This window comes from Chiloscyllium punctatum, chromosome 41 (assembly GCF_047496795.1).
Source record: "Chiloscyllium punctatum isolate Juve2018m chromosome 41, sChiPun1.3, whole genome shotgun sequence".
Classification (NCBI taxonomy): Eukaryota; Metazoa; Chordata; class Chondrichthyes; order Orectolobiformes; family Hemiscylliidae; genus Chiloscyllium; species Chiloscyllium punctatum.
Window position 1 is genome coordinate 12640084 of NC_092779.1, and position 18870 is coordinate 12658953.

Here is an 18870-nt window from a genome sequence, read left to right on the forward strand (position 1 = left end):
CCTCTGCTTTTGGTTGCACTTCAGTCCCACGCTCCTGATCTTCGGGCACCCGGTACGGAGGAGGGAGGGCAGGTCCGAGGACCTCCTCGTGGGTCTGCTCCTGGGCCTGGCCAAACTGGCCATCAACAGGTCCAGGCAGCGGGCTGTGGAGGGGGTCGTTAGGGCCGACTGCCTGCCCTTCTTCCGGGGTTACGTTAGAGCCCGGGTGTCCTTGGAGAAGGAGCACGCGATGTCCACCAACACCCTGGAGTCGTTCAGAGAGAGGTGGGCGCCGCAGGGAATGGAGTGTATTATTTCCCCGTCCAACTCTATTTTGATTTAGTCCCTACCCTCCCCTTCACTGTTTTGATCACACAGCATTGCCCTTTGATGTGAAGGGCAGTGCTTGTCACTGGCCACTCGAGTGTTTTCCTATCTTCCTAGTGGTGGAAATTGAATAAAGATTCATGCACCTTATGTTTCACACACTCTCACTCACACACACACACACACACCCCATGAAAAAAAGAAGAAAAAAAAAAGAACAAGTGTGTCTGATCACACAGCGTTGCCCTTTGATGTGAAGGGCAGTGCTTGTACTGGCCACTCAGGTGTTTTCCTATCTTCCTGGTGGTGGAAATTGAATTACAAAAGGATAAACAGGAATGTCTAGGGTCTGGGGCCAGGTTTTGCTGTCTCTTGTATACAGCTGTAAATGTTAACTGTTTAATAAAATAAAAAAAAAACAGGAATGTCAGAGGTTCTATTCATTCAGAGCTGGCTCAGAGAGCTGGATTACTGTCAAGGACTCTCCACGTGAGGGAAAAAAAAAGGATGATTTAACAACAGGATACTGTCTCTATGGTGTTATTTCAGTCAGTACAAACAATACTAAAAGACACCCTTAAAAAAAAAAGTTTTACAGATATCTGCATTAAAGATCACCTCGCTTTTAGTAAAATTTGCAATAACCAAGTGTGCCCAAAGGAAACTGCAACTGCAGCTGCAGAAGCTCCCTGAATACTGACAACAAAACGATCTGCCAGATCTGCAGATACCATACCAATCCTGCACTGGATTCTTCAGTTTGGTGCAGGCCCCCATATCACAATAAAATCATCATCACCTTGGGCACATTTAAAAAAAAACAATTAAACACAAAACAAATTGCCAGTAGAAAGGTTTTTTCTTTATAGCTTGCAGTCTGTATACTGAGGTATAAAAGTATCTTACTTAGAGTTGATTTCAATGTCTTGTTGAAGTTGCGAAGCAAGTTTTTGAGTTCGTTCTTTTTCTGTCTCTAAATGCTCCATTAAAGACTACATTTAATGCAAAAGACAAAAAAAGTTGAGAAAATTCAAAATTAATTCCAATATGCATCAGGTAAAAGGAAACAATTCATATATATTTCGAAGTGGAGTTTTAAAACACATTGTATATGGATGGTATGGATAGTTAGATTTAGATTCATTACATGTTGGGCATGTTGAGTGGGAATAGCTGACAACAACAGCAACCAGGTTAGCTGATAGCACCAGGGGAGAAATCAATAACCATTTCCCATAGCAGTTGCTATTAATCAAGTAAGATTCACCTTTTGCTTTCCATATATTCAAGGCTACCACTCAATCAAACTAGAGAAACACAATAATTTTTAACTAAATCATGTACTACAAAACCAAACTACTTTTCTCAATGCAATTATATACATTAGTTCCAGTACAAACCTAGAGTTCTTAAATAATGTCAAAAATAAAACTGAATAGTCTCACCCAATGCTAACTAAGTTCTATGCTGAAAATCATACTTATTTGAAACTACTTTTGGATTCTTCACAAGACAATTGGAAAATTTGGACAATAATTGAGGGAAGATCATTATCATCAGTGGCTAAACTCTTCTTTAAGACACATGTCAGAAGGAATGTTAAGCTGTTCCAATTCAAAGCTTAAAATTTAAGATTCCCTCCAATAAAACAGAGATTGCAATACTAAAATAATGAAACATTAAATTTAGTGTATCACTTAATTAGAAAGTACCTTTCCTTTGTTCTCAAAAGCTCCTGACTTCAGGTGTCATGGTCAACAACTAACTGTTAAGGAAAACTTTGGTCCTTGTCACATGAATGCTTTTGTCAAATGAGCCTAGTGATTGAATTTCCTCCTCCCACCACACACAAGCCAAAATTAGGATAACTACAATCATTCCTTGTACACATCATTTACATACATTTAAGTGTCTCCTTTACTTACACAAATTTCAGTTCGTAACTCTCCATTTTCTACCTTCATCTGTTCTAGATTCTCCTGCAGATGATCAGTTTCATATGCCTTAAACTCCATAACTTCCTGTAGGTTATCATAAGTGTCTTGGAGAGACCTCTTCTCTTCCAGAATTTTCTCATGTTCCAGCCTAATACCAAAAGAAGTGTTTATGACATAAGAACCTTATTTATTTTGTACAATTACCAAACCAGTAAAGATTACAAAAGAAAGCTTTTCAGTTCAACTCCAATGGCACGTATTTTGCACCAGTAATGATGATAAAACTGTCAGCACTTAGGCATTACTCCTTTGAAATTTACAATTATCTGGAATCCATTGTGCAGTTAAATGTGGAAATCCAGAAGTTGCTATCAGGCAATTCTACGCTGCTCCATCAAGTGCATAGTTAAGATCCTCACAGACTTGCAAGCTATTATAAATCACTGAACTGGGAATTTTACCTTCCACATGGTAACATACAACCAAAAAACCAGATAGTTTCATCTCATTAACAACTGTATTTATATAGCTCCTTTTAATCTAATAAAGGCATCACATTCTATAGGTTCCTTAGTCATTGAACTACATAAGGGGTTATTAGGGCAGAATGATCAAAAGCGAGGTTAAAGAATTAGTTTTTATGCAGCAACTTTAAAGATGAAAGAAAGATAGATCAGCTGAGGTGTTCGAGGGAATATCAGAGTTTAGGGCTTTGACAGTTGAAGACATTGCCACTAGTAGGAAGCAATTAAAATCATGCAGTTCATGAGCACTGTATGGTTGGACATGTTTAGTGGAGGGTGCGGAAAGAGAGGAACCTGTAACCAAAGAGAAGAATTTTAAAATTGAAGCATCCATTAATCAGGAGCCATTGCAGGTCAGCAAGAAAAGCGTTTATGGGCGACTTGGTGCAAATTAGGACAAATAAGTTTTAGATGACCTCATGAATATAGAAAAATAGAAAATGGAAGTCTGGGATTGGAATAGTAAAGTCGAGAGATAAACTACAGAGTTTCAGCAGTTCCTGCAGTGAGGCATGGATGAAATCAACTGATGTTACAAAGGTAGAAACAGGTTGTTTGAGCGATGGACATGTAAACTCACAACAGGGACTAATGTCACTAAAGTTGCAAACACGCTAGTTCAGTCTCAGCCACTGAGAGGGACTGAATTGAAAGCTTGAGAGCGGAGTTTGTGGCAGGTACTGAAAACATGGTTTCAACCTTGTCAATATTTAAATTGAGGAAGTACTGCATGTCAGACCAGCAGTCCAACAACTTGGAGACAATGGAAATATCAAGAGAGATGGTGGTGGTGATATAGACATACATGTTATTAATACATATCTGGAATCAGATGTGCATTTGTTTGACGTTGCTGGGAAACAACAAAAATGAGGAATAAAAGGTGGCCAAGGATAGCTCCTGAGGGACACCATAGCTAACTTTGCGGAAGAAGAAAGGGGAGCCATTGCAAATAGTTCCCCAGCTACAAACAGAAATGATGAATTAGATCCTGGATGTTGGTGGACAGGTGTTCAAGGAGAATGGTGTGATCAGCCATATGAACATTGCTGTTTCGTTGGGCCATCATTGGCATGGAGATAAAGCAAGAAGAGTTACTTGTCAATTACCAATAGTTACCGAATAATCAGCACACTACTCTTACGCTATATAAAATGGTGTCCCTTTATTAAAATCTATTTCTTCCATTTGTGCTCCGACAAGTGCAGGTTAAGAAGTTTCAATTTTTAGCAATGCTTTACTGAAGTTCTACCAAACAATTATCCCAATAATGTCTTCAGGTTGGCAGGGAGAGACAAGGAGGAATAACAGTCACATTACATGCTATTTGTGTTTTGATAATCCATTTCAGTTAAGTGTGGTTTGGAAAGAGGGGCAGGGGAGAGGACTGATTAGGGGTATTCAATTAGAGTTCCAAGAAAGATGGACTTGCATAGATTCTTAGGTGAGGAGTAGCTAGATTTTAAATGATGTATCATGTCACACCTGCTACTGAAGAATCTACCTTACCCTGGAAAATTTGTTATATCATTTGTGTGGTACCAACTATTTCTTTTCTGATATAATCAAAGAGCTTTGAAATTTTAGTTCCTTTTTAAAAAACAAAGTGTAACTCCAAAACATTTATTTTTCACTTTTCAAATTTGAATAAAAGGGGTGAAGGTTGAGCAATGCATTTTACTTTCTGTTTTTGCTGCAATTAGTCATTAATACTGCTTGATGATTCACTGTTGCTAGGCCCCTCACAACAGAAGATTAAAATCAATGTTGGAAATATAATCCATGTCACAGAGATACTTGCTGTTTACCTTATGTAAAACTGACCACAAGATTCAGCCGTTCAATTAACAAATAGTTTATTTTTTTGAAAAATGCCATATTAGTAGACATGCCATTAACCATACCTGATTTTATCCAGCTGTAACTGGACATTAATGAACTGCTCAGAAAGATGACTATGTTCTGCATCTTGCTTAACTCTGTAGGAGCTGTATTCTTCCTTTACAGTGGTAAGTTCTTTGTCAGCTGAATGCAGCACAACACGCAAGTCATTTACTTCACTCTGTAATACTGTCAAAACAAAAGTAGTTGCCATCATTAATTCACAATTTTAGAGTCAACTACCATACATTTAGATAGTAACAAAAAGAAAATCACCATTAAAAGAGATGACTGGAAGAAAGCAGGCAAATTGAACTGTTCATGAGTTAAAATGGAAAATTCAGTATTCAATAGAGCAAGTTCCAAAAAGACAAGTTGTTTTCCAATTTAAAAAAAAACACATAATCGAAGTACATGTCAAAATGCTAGCCTTATGCCAACCACTATGAATTGACTATCCCAAGGGAAGAATAACCTCACTGAATTTAGTCACAAGTCTAATCAGTAAGTATCTGGTTCTTAAGCTTTTTCCACAAATGTATGAATTGCTTGCTATCGGAAGGATGTTGTGAAACTTGAAAGGGTTCAGAAAAGATTTACAAGGATGTTGCCAGGGTTGGAGGGTTTGAGCTGTAGGAAGAGGTTGAATAAGCTGGGGCTGTTTTCCCTGGAATGTCAAAGGCTGAGGGGTGACCTTTTAGAGGTTTACAAAATTATGAGGGGCATGGATAGGATAAACAGATTAAGTGTTTTCCCAGGGGTGGGGGAAAACTAGAAGACACAGGTTTAGGGTGAGGGAGCTAAACGGCAAATTTTTCACACAGAGGGTGGTGCGTGTATGGAATGAGCTGCCAGAGGAAGTGGTGGAGGCTGGTACAATTACAGCATTTAAAAGGCATCTGGATGGGTATATGAATAGGAAGGGTTTAAGAGGGATATGGGCCCAGTGCTAACAAATGGGACTAGATTAGGTTAGCATATCAGGTTGGCATGGACGAGTTGGACTGAAGGTCTGCTTCTGTGCTGTACATCTCTATGACTCTAAGTAATAAATTAACAATGAGATTCAGCAAAACACTAAAGAATTCATTGGATAATTAACTAACTCGAAGGCGGGGAAGAGCCAGAAAAGGTTATAAAGATTTAAACCAGTGATGAAATTTGGCAAATAAATGGGGAAGTAAAATGAGTAATGACAAATGCAAGTACGGCATGCTGGAAGAAAGAATGAGCAAAATAATGAATTAGTATGTGGAAGTGGTTAGAGAAACAGAAGAACAATAACAGATGCAGATTCACAATATAAGCTTGTAGTAAAAACAGAATGGTACAACGAATAGCCAAAACACTGAATCCAAGGTACATTGCTGCCTTTGAATACAATGTCAGATGTTACTTTTATTCTAAGGTTCTTGAGCTTATGATACTATTTAGATAGATATTTGTGAGGAGGAATCAGGCTAAATCCCAAACACACTTCATCCTGGGAATCATACAAAAGATTTAAATGGGAGAAATGTTCTGACATGCAATTGCAAATTGGAACAGGAGTGATGCATAAATGCAAGATCATTAAGCAGACAGGAATAAAAGGTATGTGTAGACACAGTGAGAGATGAAGTAGCATGAATATGGTGGCTGAAGACTCACATTTAGCATAAGTACAGAACTACATTAATTAAGCCAAATGGTCTAATGAAAGCAAAATAGTGTGCATGCTGGAAATCCGAAATAAACACAGAATGTTTGAGCAACTCAGCAAGTCTGGCAGTATTGGGTGGAGAGAGAAATAGAGTTAGTCCTTCGAGTCCTATATAACTCTTCTTCAGGCCTGGAAAGGGATTGTAAATGATGATTTTCATACTTTTGATGGAGGAGGAGCAAGGAGAAGAAATGGTGAGTGTTAGTGGGCTTGTAATGGTTATAGCTGGGCAGGCTTGAAACACAAACAGAAAGGGAGGGAAGTGTCAGCATATCTTTAGGACTGTGTGTGTTTGGACCAAATGATCTGTTTCTGTGCTGTATATTCTATATAAATTAGTGTTTTAAATATTGTTTGGCCAGCAGCAAGCTGCAGTATTATTTTAACTACAATTCAGATCAAGTGAAGATAGCACTGAATTCATGCATCTATTAGAATAATGAGTATCTGATCACCTCAGGCATTTTAAAATCTCGCTCAAATATGGAACACCAGAGCATTGACTAAAGCTAACATATGATCCAGAGATCATAATCTTCAGCACGAGTGAAAAAAACACAACGCATTACTGTTGCAATAATTTAAGCATTTATTTCACTTACTCTCATTTTTATTCTGACAATCCTGTAGCTCTTTCTCAAAAAATGCATTCTTCATTATCAGCTCCTGTTGGTCCTTGTTCCTATCATTCCGTTCAGATATGAGCAGCTAAGAGCATTCGGTCAAATAAAATATTACTCACATTAATATTGTAATGTATTTTAAAACTAGAATTATAGATATTTCTAAATCAACCTGTTCAGATGTTGATTATACACCTCTGGAGCAGTTGGAATTTGAATGGTATACTTACTCATTTCAGCAGTGATCGCTGCATTTAAAACAAAAAAAAGGAAAAGAACAAGGACTTCATTCAAAATTAATGGCAATAAGCTCCTCACTCCTTTCCATAGAGTGGAGGAAAAGAGAAGAAACATGTTATAGTTGGCAGTGGGGAAAAAAAAAGTCAGGGGTTGCATTTGCTTGCCAAGGTATCCCTCAATTCACCAAAGTACAGCAAGTCTGAAGAAAATTGGTGTTATTTAATTAGATCTAGCAAATGAATGACTAGACTAGGTTCACCTGTTTAAAACACTTAAGTTTACATCTGTTAGACTTGAGGAAACAGAGCTAGGACCATGGTGGAATAAAGACAAGGTTGAACAAGAGCAGCAGGTTTGAGACCGCTGTAACTGGGGAGGCTTAACAGCTGAAGTGTATGGAGGAACTGGGATTAGAAGATAGCAGGGAAATGTAAGCGATAAGGGATACAAAAAAAGGAGTGTTTCTCATCACTGACCAAGACATTATGAATAAAAGAGAGATTATGCAAGATGAAAAGGATAGAATGGCAATGGACAGGGGTGGAACAATTATTAGATGGACAGCAAAGAAGGGCAGTAAAAACAGATTTTTCAGCTCTGTAATAAATTGCAATTCTCATACTTCTCATCGACAAATACATATTTGAAAGTTTAAATGAAAACGTTACTGGGGACAAAGAACTGCAAGATTCACAGGTGTCTAAAAATATCTACCTCATTTATTTGAGCAGAATGATGTTCCAGTTTGTCAATGTTCTGTTGAAGTTTTACATTTTTGGTCTCGGCTTCATCCAGTTTAGTCTGCAGATTAGACAATTGTTCCTATAACAAGACCAGAGCCAGTTTTAGTTTACTTACACATTTAACCATTTCTAGCATAAATGAAAAAATATATTTTTAAAAAGCTAATTTCCAAATAAATTCACATTTAGAATAGATTATTGGCATAGAAGATGCCATTCAACCAGGCAGGCTCAGGCCACATGTTATAATAAAGATGACACTGAGTTCTTCTGGAGAATTTAAAAAGGTAGGTCATGGGAAGCAAAGAGAATATCAAAGATTCTCTCCACCGTACCCTTCTTCAGTTATTGCTGTGGAAGTGTAGATCCAAATTACTTCAATCCAGAAGCTGACATTAGTCAGTCAGTATCAATTTCATGCTGCAATAAGCAGATACTACAGCTGTAGATAGTCACTTAACTTGGTACTATTCCTCCACCTTTCCAAAATTTTTATTTCTTAATATATTTATCATGTTCCCATTTTGTATATATAAATAGATTTCACATCCACCACTGCAACTGGTATGGCATTCTAACACTCAATGAGAGTAAATGTCTAATTTAATTTAAGAGCTTTTGGTATTCCCAACACGGTTATCAGATGACCTCGTAAAATTCAGTGCTAATGCAAGACAGAAACGCAACAGCATTGATACAACCTGGGTTCATCAACTGTCAGAAGAGGCACCGGTGCACAGAATATTCTGCTGGTGAGACAATGATGCAATAACATGATATGCATAATTTTAATCAAAAAGGATTCCTGTTGGTTGCTGGTGCCAGATCGTCTAATTCATGAAGCCCACAATGACCCAATTATTTTCTGGGAACATCACTAAAATATTTCAAAGAACTGCTAACAAATTGTTGTTTTGCAAGATTAGTTCATTTCTATGAGGACACAGTCAGCACTCAATTCTTTTTCCTTTCCTGGATTTGTGATCAAGCTCTACTTTATGCCTTCAACATATAATCTAAGATTACAGCAATACCAACAGACTGCTGTACCATTGGAGGAGACACAATTCAGACAAGACATCAAAGTCTCTGGCCCTACTTGAAAAGCAGGGGTTTTGCCTGGTGCCATGTCCAACATTTATCCCCAAGCCCATGCCATTAAACACTAATTGACTGATCATTCCTTATTTGCCATTTTTGGGGGGCACTTTTACTCAGCTATGCAATTTATTTTGCACTGTTACCGACTTAACAAAATTACTGCACTCCAAAACTTTACTTTTATTTATTGGGGTTAAACCAGAATGTATTAAAGCAAAATATTCATGCAAGTTCATCTCTCATATCCACTTGTAATGATGCTACTTTTCTTATCCTACACAATCACTTTAAACATAAAATCACATAAAACAACTTATTCGCAATAAGCATCAGAAGTTATTAACAAAGAAAAATGTTTCCAATATAACATTATGTAATGTGTTTTGGTCAAAGCAAATTGTTGGAGTCATCCAACTGTCAAAAAAAAACACTAACCTGCACCATTCGAAGCTCTTCAGCAATCGCTTCATAAGCCTGTTCATTCATTTCAGGTGGCAAAGGCTCATTCATAATATCACCTTCTGGAGTCCCTGGCTCCATTTCTGTGCAGAGACCAGGCGTTCCTTCAGGACTCATTCGCAGAATCATTCGAGATCGTAGATTGTAAATAGACTTTGTTGGAGTGGTCAAATTCTAATGAGACATGAAATAGGTATTAGAACTTAACCTTGTAACAGTAAACATCATTATTTAATCCTGATCTAAGCACAATGGGATAGTAAATGGGAAAAGAGAAACAGCTACACTAGCTCAAAAACAACATTATTGTGGTGGTAGGAACTGGATGTATTTTGTTTTACTATATAAATTAAGGAATATCAGCAAATCACATACCATGATGGCTTGGATATGTTGAAAATCCTCATCATGTCCAGTTAGATTTTCCCAGTTAAATATACTGTGGGTTTACCTTCACGACAGAAAGTCATAGTGGTCTACAGAAAAAGGAACCTGCGCTGGTCAAAAAACTACCACTTAACTATTCTAATTAATTTTCCAGCACTTGGTCCAGAGCCTTGCACACCTTGGCATTGCCAGTGCACATCAAAATACTTCTTCTATGCTTTAAGGGTTTCTGCCTCTACCAACCTTACTGACACTGAGTTCCAAAGTCCCACCAATTCCCACCCACATTTTTTCTTACATTCCTTCTAAACTTCTTTCCCCTTACTTTAAATTTACTTTAAATGGACCTCTCCAGCAAGGGGAAAAATTCATTCCAGTCTATCCGATGTATGCTCCTCAATTGTATGTACCTCAATCATAACCCACCTCCCCCCCCCCCACTCTCTTCTGCTGCAAGAAAAATAATCCTCTCTTTCCAATCCATCTACAGACAGCAGTGGTTTAAGGCTACTCAAAAGCAACTAGGGATAAGTAACAAATGCTGGCAAGAAATTTCACTGCAATTATCCTCAGGGACTCATTTTACTTCTAAATTCTTCAACCAAAACAAAATATCCCAGAGGTTTTCAAAGCCTGTTCAGAAACAATTGAAAAAAAGGCATTTACACAAACAAACTCTGAATGAAATGGTGCTCTGGTGCATTCATTGACTCCCTAATGAATGATAGTATTGGTTCAAGTTGCAAGGATAATTTTCTCAACGGCATTAACTGTAGCAGCAATGGGCACAGTTTACTTCAATTCTAAAACTCCTTGGTTTTTGCAGCAAGATATTAAATTCTACGATTGTTAAAATAAAGCTTTTTTTGCCAAAATGGTGCAAATAGATGATGGAGTAAAGCCCTGAGAATCCAACTCTCCATTGAAATCAGTTATTTTTTAACAAACCACAGCTGTATTTTAGTGTTTAAAATGTCCTCATTATTTCAGTAATGGAGTGCACCAATAAATACTACCTTTATTGTCTCAACATGCATCTTATTTAGCTGGGAGACTTCCTGACGTGTGAGAGCCTTTGTTGCCTCCAAAATATTTTCTAGATGCTGGTTGGCCTTTTGAAGGGTGTGAACCTCTGATTCCAATTCCATCTGTCGCTTCCTAATGGTTATAATTTAATCAATCAGAACACAAAAATCAGTATTTGCATACTTTGCAATTATTTCCCTGAATTATAAGTAAAGCTTGTAAAGCCAGTATTCAAGTCACGACTTGTAGAAATTCTACAAAAATTAATGAAATTGAAAATATGGAATCTGTCAAAAATTGAGCTTCAAGCACATATATGCAAGGACATTAAAAGTGATAACTCTAAATGGGCTCGAAAGGAGCAAACAAGGATTTCTACAACACTTCACAGTAAAATTATAATGCAGAAAGAACACAAGATGTTGGTAAACTCTGGTCATCTTGGCTGGAAGGTAACTGTCCACATGCTGGATGAGTGATGCAAAGTAGGCTTTATTCAGAAAAAGAACTATGTACTGGCTTGGGAATTCCCTTTGCTTTCAAAAGCAGCTGATCAGTTTTATTAAATTGCTAGTTGCAGTGACCCTGCACAAACTTCTCCCAGGAGTTCAAATCAATGTCACAAATCCGAAGTGAAGCTTTCAGATTGTCCTGCACTGCTTCCTTTGACCACCATGTCAATGCACCCCAGTCTTAAGCTGAATAGAGGATTTGGTCTGGTAAGCGTGTCAGGCATTCTAACTACATGACCAGCTCAGCACAAATGTGACTGTCCCGATATAGTGAGGATACTTGGCATGCCAGCTCAACTGAGCACTTTAGCATCTGATAACTTGACCTGCTAGCTGACCTTCAGAAGTGACCAAACGCAGCTCAAGTGAAAGCGATCAGGTTTCTTGGATTGTCTATGTAGCACCATGCCAATTGCACAAGCATAGGCATTTTCAGCACTATACTTTATAGGCTTTAATTTCAATAGGCAGATTTCTTCCTCTGCACTCAAAACCTGATGCTCAAAGTCTGCCAAAAGTTACACTTGCTTTGGCAAATCTGATTTATGTCTAGTCATTGTAGACATCTCTAAAGCATGCTGCCGGGACAAGTGACCATTTCCACTACTGGTAAATGCTCGTCATGAATTGAAACTTTAAGTTTGAGAAGTTTCCTGGAGAAGGCTGGTATTGTATTTCAGTTTTCTTTATACTGAAACTGTTGCACGCACTGGAGAACAAGTCTGTGCTATGTTACTTATGAATCAGTAAACAGGAAATAACAAAAGTATGCCTTTTGATATCTTGTTCTTTGCCCAGAATAAATTTCAGATTGAACAACTTCCTGTCCATGCAATAACAGTAATGATCTCCTCTTACAGAAGGTGTGGGCTAAGCACAAGCTCCACGTCACCAACAGTTTTCCAGCTCCCTAATTACAAGATATCTTGCATGCAATCTCAGTTCATATATTGGCATCTAATTGATAATGTCATCACCAGGTAGAGGGACAGGAAGACGTGCGTATAATGAAAACCATGCATGGCACTCGCTGCTGGACTGGCCACCTTTGATTGTAGAAGCCAAATATCAAGACCTATCTTAAGATGGCCCTAGGGCGCATAGTCCAGAAGAATCTCAATGTCTCAAAAAACAAACAGGAATTTCTCAGGGAAAAGGGAGAGCTGCCAATGTACAAAATAAAAAGGACACTCATTGCATTTAGTGTACTGAGGATATCTGAGCAACCTTACAATTCTCTAGAGCAGGCCCCGGTCTTACCTTTCCCAAGAATTAAGACTGTTTCAATGAAAACAATAAAGGCAAGTCAGAAACATCTGAAGGTAGAAATATCATCTCTACAGCGTTTTAACTCAAGGATAGATCAAGGTGGAGGTAACGTTAATGTCAAACACATTTTAAAACAAAATGATAGATACAGTGGCTATGCAATTAACAAGATATCCATTAGTTGGTAATGCTTTTATAAATCTGGATGAGTAAAGAAGGATAGGAGAGCAAAAATAACGATTCTTGCTGGTAACAGACAAAGAACAAAAAGAACTGTTTGCATCGGAATCCATATATTAAACAAAATCAAAACAAAGACTCACGTAAACATTACAGAAGTGCTGTATTTTGAAATATTCATCTCAAATCATGAAACGGAAAACAGAACAAAATTCATAGACTTAATAAGGTCAGAGGTGTCATTTGAAAAAATTAAGTTCAATTCCCCATTAACCTAATTTCAGTTTCAGGCAAACAAACTTAAGATATTCATGGAAAGTAATCGTTGGGTCAGCATTATCCAAACATCCTCCGTGTCAATAGTTTAGTTTCATGGAGGCTGAATCAAACCTGCCCATTCTATTCTCCCAACTCCTCAAATTAAGAAAATAGATCAGCATACTGACAAAGTAACTAGCTGTAGTAAAAACAAAATGTTGGAGAAATTCAGTGGGTCTGGCAGAATCTGTGGAGAGAAAACAGAGTTAATGAGTCCTGTGTAGCCCTCTGTGTTCACAGATGCGACTAGACCTATTGGGCTTCTCCAGCACTTCACGTTTTTATTTCAGATTTCCAATTTCCAACAACCACAGTATTTTGCTTTTAAATAACTAGTTACGATGGATTGTACTTTATTAGTTGTTAAATGCCTCAAACATTGAATACAAATCAACTTACTTAGTCAGCTCCTGAAACTCTTCATATTCCTGTTTTACTGAAGATATGTCATTCTGAGCTTGTAGAAGTCGAGCTTTAAGCCTCTCTTGTGATACTGTAGAAACGTTTTCAACTTTGATAGGTGACTGGTACAAGGTCTGACCTAATAAATGGATTGACAAAGCACCTCTTGCACATCACAATTTGAGGGAACAACACAGCAGATATTAGGGCTAAACTAAGAACAGTGAAAAGAACACAAATATAGTCATTCATAATACTAATACATGCTTGTGGGTACAATCAATCAAGCTATCAGGCAGTAGTTTTATCAAGCAAATTAACCTCAGATGTTAAATTATAAAGCTGTATAAAAGAATATTTACCTCCAGGATTTTTATCTGAAGTAGATGCTTGCAAAAATGCCCTTTCTAATTCTGCTGCCATGCAGGAAGTAATTTCCTTAGCACGTTTCACTCTGTCCAAGGAGTTTAAGTACTTGTTTTCTTCCCGCAATGCACGATTCTCCATTGCATAACTGGCAACCCGAGGGTCTTGTTCAATCTAGTAACACAAGACAGCATTAATTCATATAAAATGCCTTATAGGAATTTTAATCAACGTACACCTCAGAAACAGAATATTTGGCTCAACCGATCCATGCTGACACTTTTCCACCTTATGAGCTTTCCTTCACCTGACCCAGTCAATGTATCGTTCTATTTCTTACTCTCTCACTAATTATCTAGATTCACCTTCAAGGAATCTATGCTTTAAGTGTTCCAGATTTTAAAGTATTAAAACGGTCTAGTCAAGTTTTTTTAAAAAAGACAATTTTACATTTATGACCCCAAGTTTTGGACTCCTTTCAAATGGAATACTTCTCTAAAAGTCATGACAGGGGAATCATAAAAGTCTCTTTATTAGTTCAAAATTCATCTTCTGCTTCCTACAGAAAAGAAACCCAGCTTGTCAATCTTTCCTGACAAGTATACTCATTCTTGTATATCTCTTCTGCACCATCTCAGTAGTTGTACGCTCCATTTATAGATGATAATAATGCACAATATCCCAATGTTCTACATACCAAAGTCCTAATGCAAAGTCAAAGACCTGAAACATTAACTCTGTTCTTTTCTCCACATATGCCATTTGACCAGCTCAGTATTACTGGTATTTTCTGTTTTATTTTGTATTTCAAGCATTTTGCTTTTAATTTTAAAGTCTTGTAGAGAGGAACCTCGATTATCTGAACAAGATCGCAAGGTCCTGATTCTTGGCTAAACTGTGTTATCTAGCAGTCAATTATCCGAACATTCGATTATCTGAACAAAACACGCCCCGCCATGTCGTTCGGATAATCGAGGTTTTTTTTAGATTAGATTAGATTAGATTAGATTAGATTATTTACAGTGTGGAAACAGGCCCTTCGGCCCAACAAGTCCACACCGCCCCGCCGAAGCGCAACCCACCCATACCCCTACATCTACCCCTTACCTAACACTACGGGCAATTTAGCATGGCCAATTCACCTGACCTGCACATCTTTGGACTGTGGGAGGAAACCGGAGCACCCGGAGGAAACCCACGCAGACACGGGGAGAACGTGCAAACTCCACACAGTCAGTCGCCTGAGGCGGGAAATGAACCCGGGTCTCTGGCGCTGTGAGGCAGCAGTGCTAACCACTGTGCCACCGAGGTGCCTCTGTATAAGTTTAACATAATGCGTGTGCTTTTTAATTCTTCCTCTAAATATGAACAAGTACAGTTAACATTTTGAAATGGAAAATGAAACTTGCGTTTGTTTCACATTTTCAGTATCTCCAGCTCTTTACTGTATTTTACGTATTAGCATTATTACACCTTCATTGATTTGTGTTATTGCTCTTTATGATTTAGAGCATGTACTTCTGGAACCATTTGTTCCACGGAAAGATGAAACTCAATAACATTTTCTTAACCTAATTGATTAAAAAAAAAAGCAACACCTTACATCACATAACTTATCATTTGAAGGTCTTGTACCACAACAGATATCAATCCTGCCTCTGAATGAAAACCTCCAGGATCATGTCCCACCTCAGAATTTGACAGCCAAAGGTTTGCTCATTATTTCGTGAACAGGTTTAATTATCAGCCTATAAATCCTTACAACATACGCCAATGGCTGGCAGTAACAGAAGAAATTCATGATCACCATACAATGAATAAAAAGTTGGCATTTCTATCTTCACTATCCATACCTTCAGGCTACAATAAGCATGTTAAAAAGTGCGTGATCTATTACACACCACCATTGAGCATTTTTAAAAAATGAAGTTAATCTTAAACAATTATTGAAATTGTTTTCAACATCTTGCTTTGTTTTTTTACAATTCTTTTCAACAAAGTAATTTCACAGTTCAAGAAGTTAGAAATTCAAATATACTATTGTATTCAAAGATAATTCACCATGGACCAGGTTAATAGGTTTGAACAGATTGATATTAAGAAAGTGCATGTGCTGTAAATTCTGGGAAGCATCAAGATTTACTGGACCAGATATGTAGGGTCAGAGTCATACCTCATACAGGGACAGGTCATGCCTAACAAGCCTTACTGAGTTCTTTGAGGATGTGACGAGACAAGTTGATGAGGGTCGAGCAGTGGATGTGATGTATATGGAATTCAGAAAGGCAGTTGATAAGGTTTCCCATAGTAGGCTCACTCAGAAAGTTAGGAGGTATGGGATACAGGGAAATTTGGCTGGCCGAAAGAAGACAGCAAGTGGTAGTGGATGGAAAGTATTCTACTTGGAGGTCAGTGGTGTCTGCAGGGCTCTGTTCTTGGGCCTCTGCTCTTTGTAGTCTTTATATATAACTTGGATGAAGAAGTGGAAGGGTGGGTTAATAGGTTTGCTGATGACCCAAAGGTCTGTGGTATTGAAGATAGTATTGAGGGCTGTTGAAGGCTACAATAAGACATTGACAGGATGCAAAGCTGGGCTGAGAAGTGGCAGATAAAGTTCAACCTGAATAAGTGCAAAGTGATTAATCTCGCAAAGTTGAATTTGAATGCTGAATAAAGGGTTAAAGGCAAGATTCTTGGCAGCGTGGAGAAACAGAGGATCAGGGGTCCATGTACGTAAAACCCTCAAAGTCGCCACCTAAGTTGATAGGGTTGTTAAGAAGGCGTATGGTGTTTTAGCTTTCATTAACAGGGGGACTGAGTTTAAGAGCAGTGAGGTTTTGCTGCAGCTCTAAAAAACACTGGTTAGACCATACTTGCAATATTGTGTTCAGTTCTGGATGCCTCATTATAGGAAGGATGTAAATGCTTTAGAGAGGGTGCAGAGCAGATTTATCAGGATGCTACCTGGATTGGAGGGCTTGTCTTATGAAGAGAGGTTGAGTGAGCTCAGGCTTTTCACACTGGAAAGAAGAAGGAAGAGACATGACTTAACAGAGGTGTACAAGGTAATGAGAAGCATAAATAGCGTAGATAGCCAGAGACTTTACCCCAGGGCAGAAATAGCTATCACGAGGGGTCATAATTTTAAGGTGATTGGAGGAAGGTATGGCGGAGATGGCAGAGGTAGGTTCTTTATACAGGGAATGGTGGGTGCATGGAATGCATTACCAGTGGTGGTAGTAGAGTCAGATACATTAGGGACATTTAAACGAATGCTGGTCAAGTACATGGACAACAGTAAAATCAAGGGGTGTGTAGGTTATGTTGATCTTAGAGTAAGATAAATGCTCGGCCTGTACTGTACTGTACTGCTCTACATTCTAAGTCAAGTTAAAATTCTAAGCATGCCAGCTTCCTGCCAAATATCTCACCTGCTCTTTTAAAGCTTGAATTTCTTCCCTCAGCTCAATGATTACTGCATCCTTTTCATCAGGAGGTAGGGTGTCTTGGGATTCCTTCAGGACCTTTTCCAAACGTGCTATGCTGGTTTCTCTGAACTTCACAATCATCTTGTTTGACTGAAGTATCTTTTCCTTTTTGGCGCACACATCTTTAAGTTGACCAATTTTTTCTTTCAGGTTCTGAAAAATAAAAATAAAAATAAAGAACCAAGGCACAAGTGTCTAACACACAAATTATAACAATTGGAGCAAGTACTTTCCTTTTCCACATTCACTAACCTTCAAACTCTCCAAAGAACACATGGAAGAGATGGTATTAATAGTTCCAAGTCAGGATGATTAATGACTTGGAGGAGTAGTGCTCCCATGATCTGTTGCCTTGTGGGTGGTAGATGTCATGTGTTTAGAAGGTGATATCAAAGGAGTTTTGCTGAGCAGCCACAATATCTCTTCTAATTAGTGTCCACTCTATGATGGTGATGAAGTGAGTGGATTACACGGGGAATGGATTGCCAATCAATGACTGCTTTGTCTTGAATAATATTAAGCTTCTGGATATTGCTGGAGCAGCATGGATGCAGGAAAGTGGAGTATAATATTCCATTGCTTCCTGGACAAGGACACTTGTAGACCATTGACAGGCTTCAGGGAGTCAGGAGAGTTACTTGGCAGAATTCCCAGCTTTCGCATTTGTATGGCTGATACAGTTAAGTTTCAGGCCAATAGTCACCCCAAGAATGCTGACGGCAGTGAATTCACGGATGGTAATTCAGTTCAATGTCAGAGGGAGATTGATTAGGTTCTGTCTTATTGGAAATGGTCATTGTCTAACACTTGTGAGCCCTGAATTGTTACTTATCACACAGTACTTGACATGGGAATACAGTGATGCCTTGCAGCTGCAGACATTGACTATTTCATTATCCAGGATTACCTGTACATCCCCTCAAAACAGAAATAAATTTAGCTGCAACCTAACCTGGTTTTGACTTTCACTATTCTCCAAAAGAAGCATGGCTTCCAAAAAGCGATTCTTCCATTCACTGTCATCTACTCCATTTTTCTCCACAGAATCAGCATCTGAAAAAAGTGAAAGAAAACATGCAAAGCATTCATTCGGTTGAGCTTTTAAAAAGCAAATTTCAGTAAACCTACATTAGTCTTATACAATAAAACTGAGCAAAAATGAAGTTGAAATAAACTAACTGTTCAGCAACAATTAACTGATTGATTCTCTGTTTTTTTATGTATCTGGTGGTCAACTGTACAGTCAGCTGCAGAAACTGAAGTAGACCACTTAGTTTCAACAGCATATAGTCGGCTAATCTCAAAAACCCTTCATTAGAGTCAGTAGTTTCCTTAATAACTGTAACACTAAACACAAGACTGATCAATGAGTCATTGATCTGTACATTCTCTTGCTCTTCTAGAAA

The 18870-nt window shown here is 38.2% G+C and overlaps 1 protein-coding gene across 1 annotated transcript in view; it reads right to left on the reverse strand.

Annotated features, from left to right (window-relative positions):
* The window catches only part of kif15 (kinesin family member 15), a 78077-nt gene that overhangs the window by 39792 nt on the left and 19415 nt on the right, over nucleotides 1–18870 (reverse strand). Inside the window, exons 12-22 of the mRNA XM_072560391.1 lie at nucleotides 18417–18517; nucleotides 17408–17617; nucleotides 13973–14150; nucleotides 13608–13749; nucleotides 10920–11061; nucleotides 9493–9690; nucleotides 7928–8035; nucleotides 6953–7058; nucleotides 4672–4837; nucleotides 2232–2391; nucleotides 1213–1298 (exon numbers count right to left, since the gene is read on the reverse strand). Coding sequence (XP_072416492.1) covers nucleotides 1213–1298; nucleotides 2232–2391; nucleotides 4672–4837; nucleotides 6953–7058; nucleotides 7928–8035; nucleotides 9493–9690; nucleotides 10920–11061; nucleotides 13608–13749; nucleotides 13973–14150; nucleotides 17408–17617; nucleotides 18417–18517 — 1597 coding nt within the window. The remainder of the gene's footprint in view (nucleotides 1–1212; nucleotides 1299–2231; nucleotides 2392–4671; nucleotides 4838–6952; nucleotides 7059–7927; nucleotides 8036–9492; nucleotides 9691–10919; nucleotides 11062–13607; nucleotides 13750–13972; nucleotides 14151–17407; nucleotides 17618–18416; nucleotides 18518–18870) is intronic.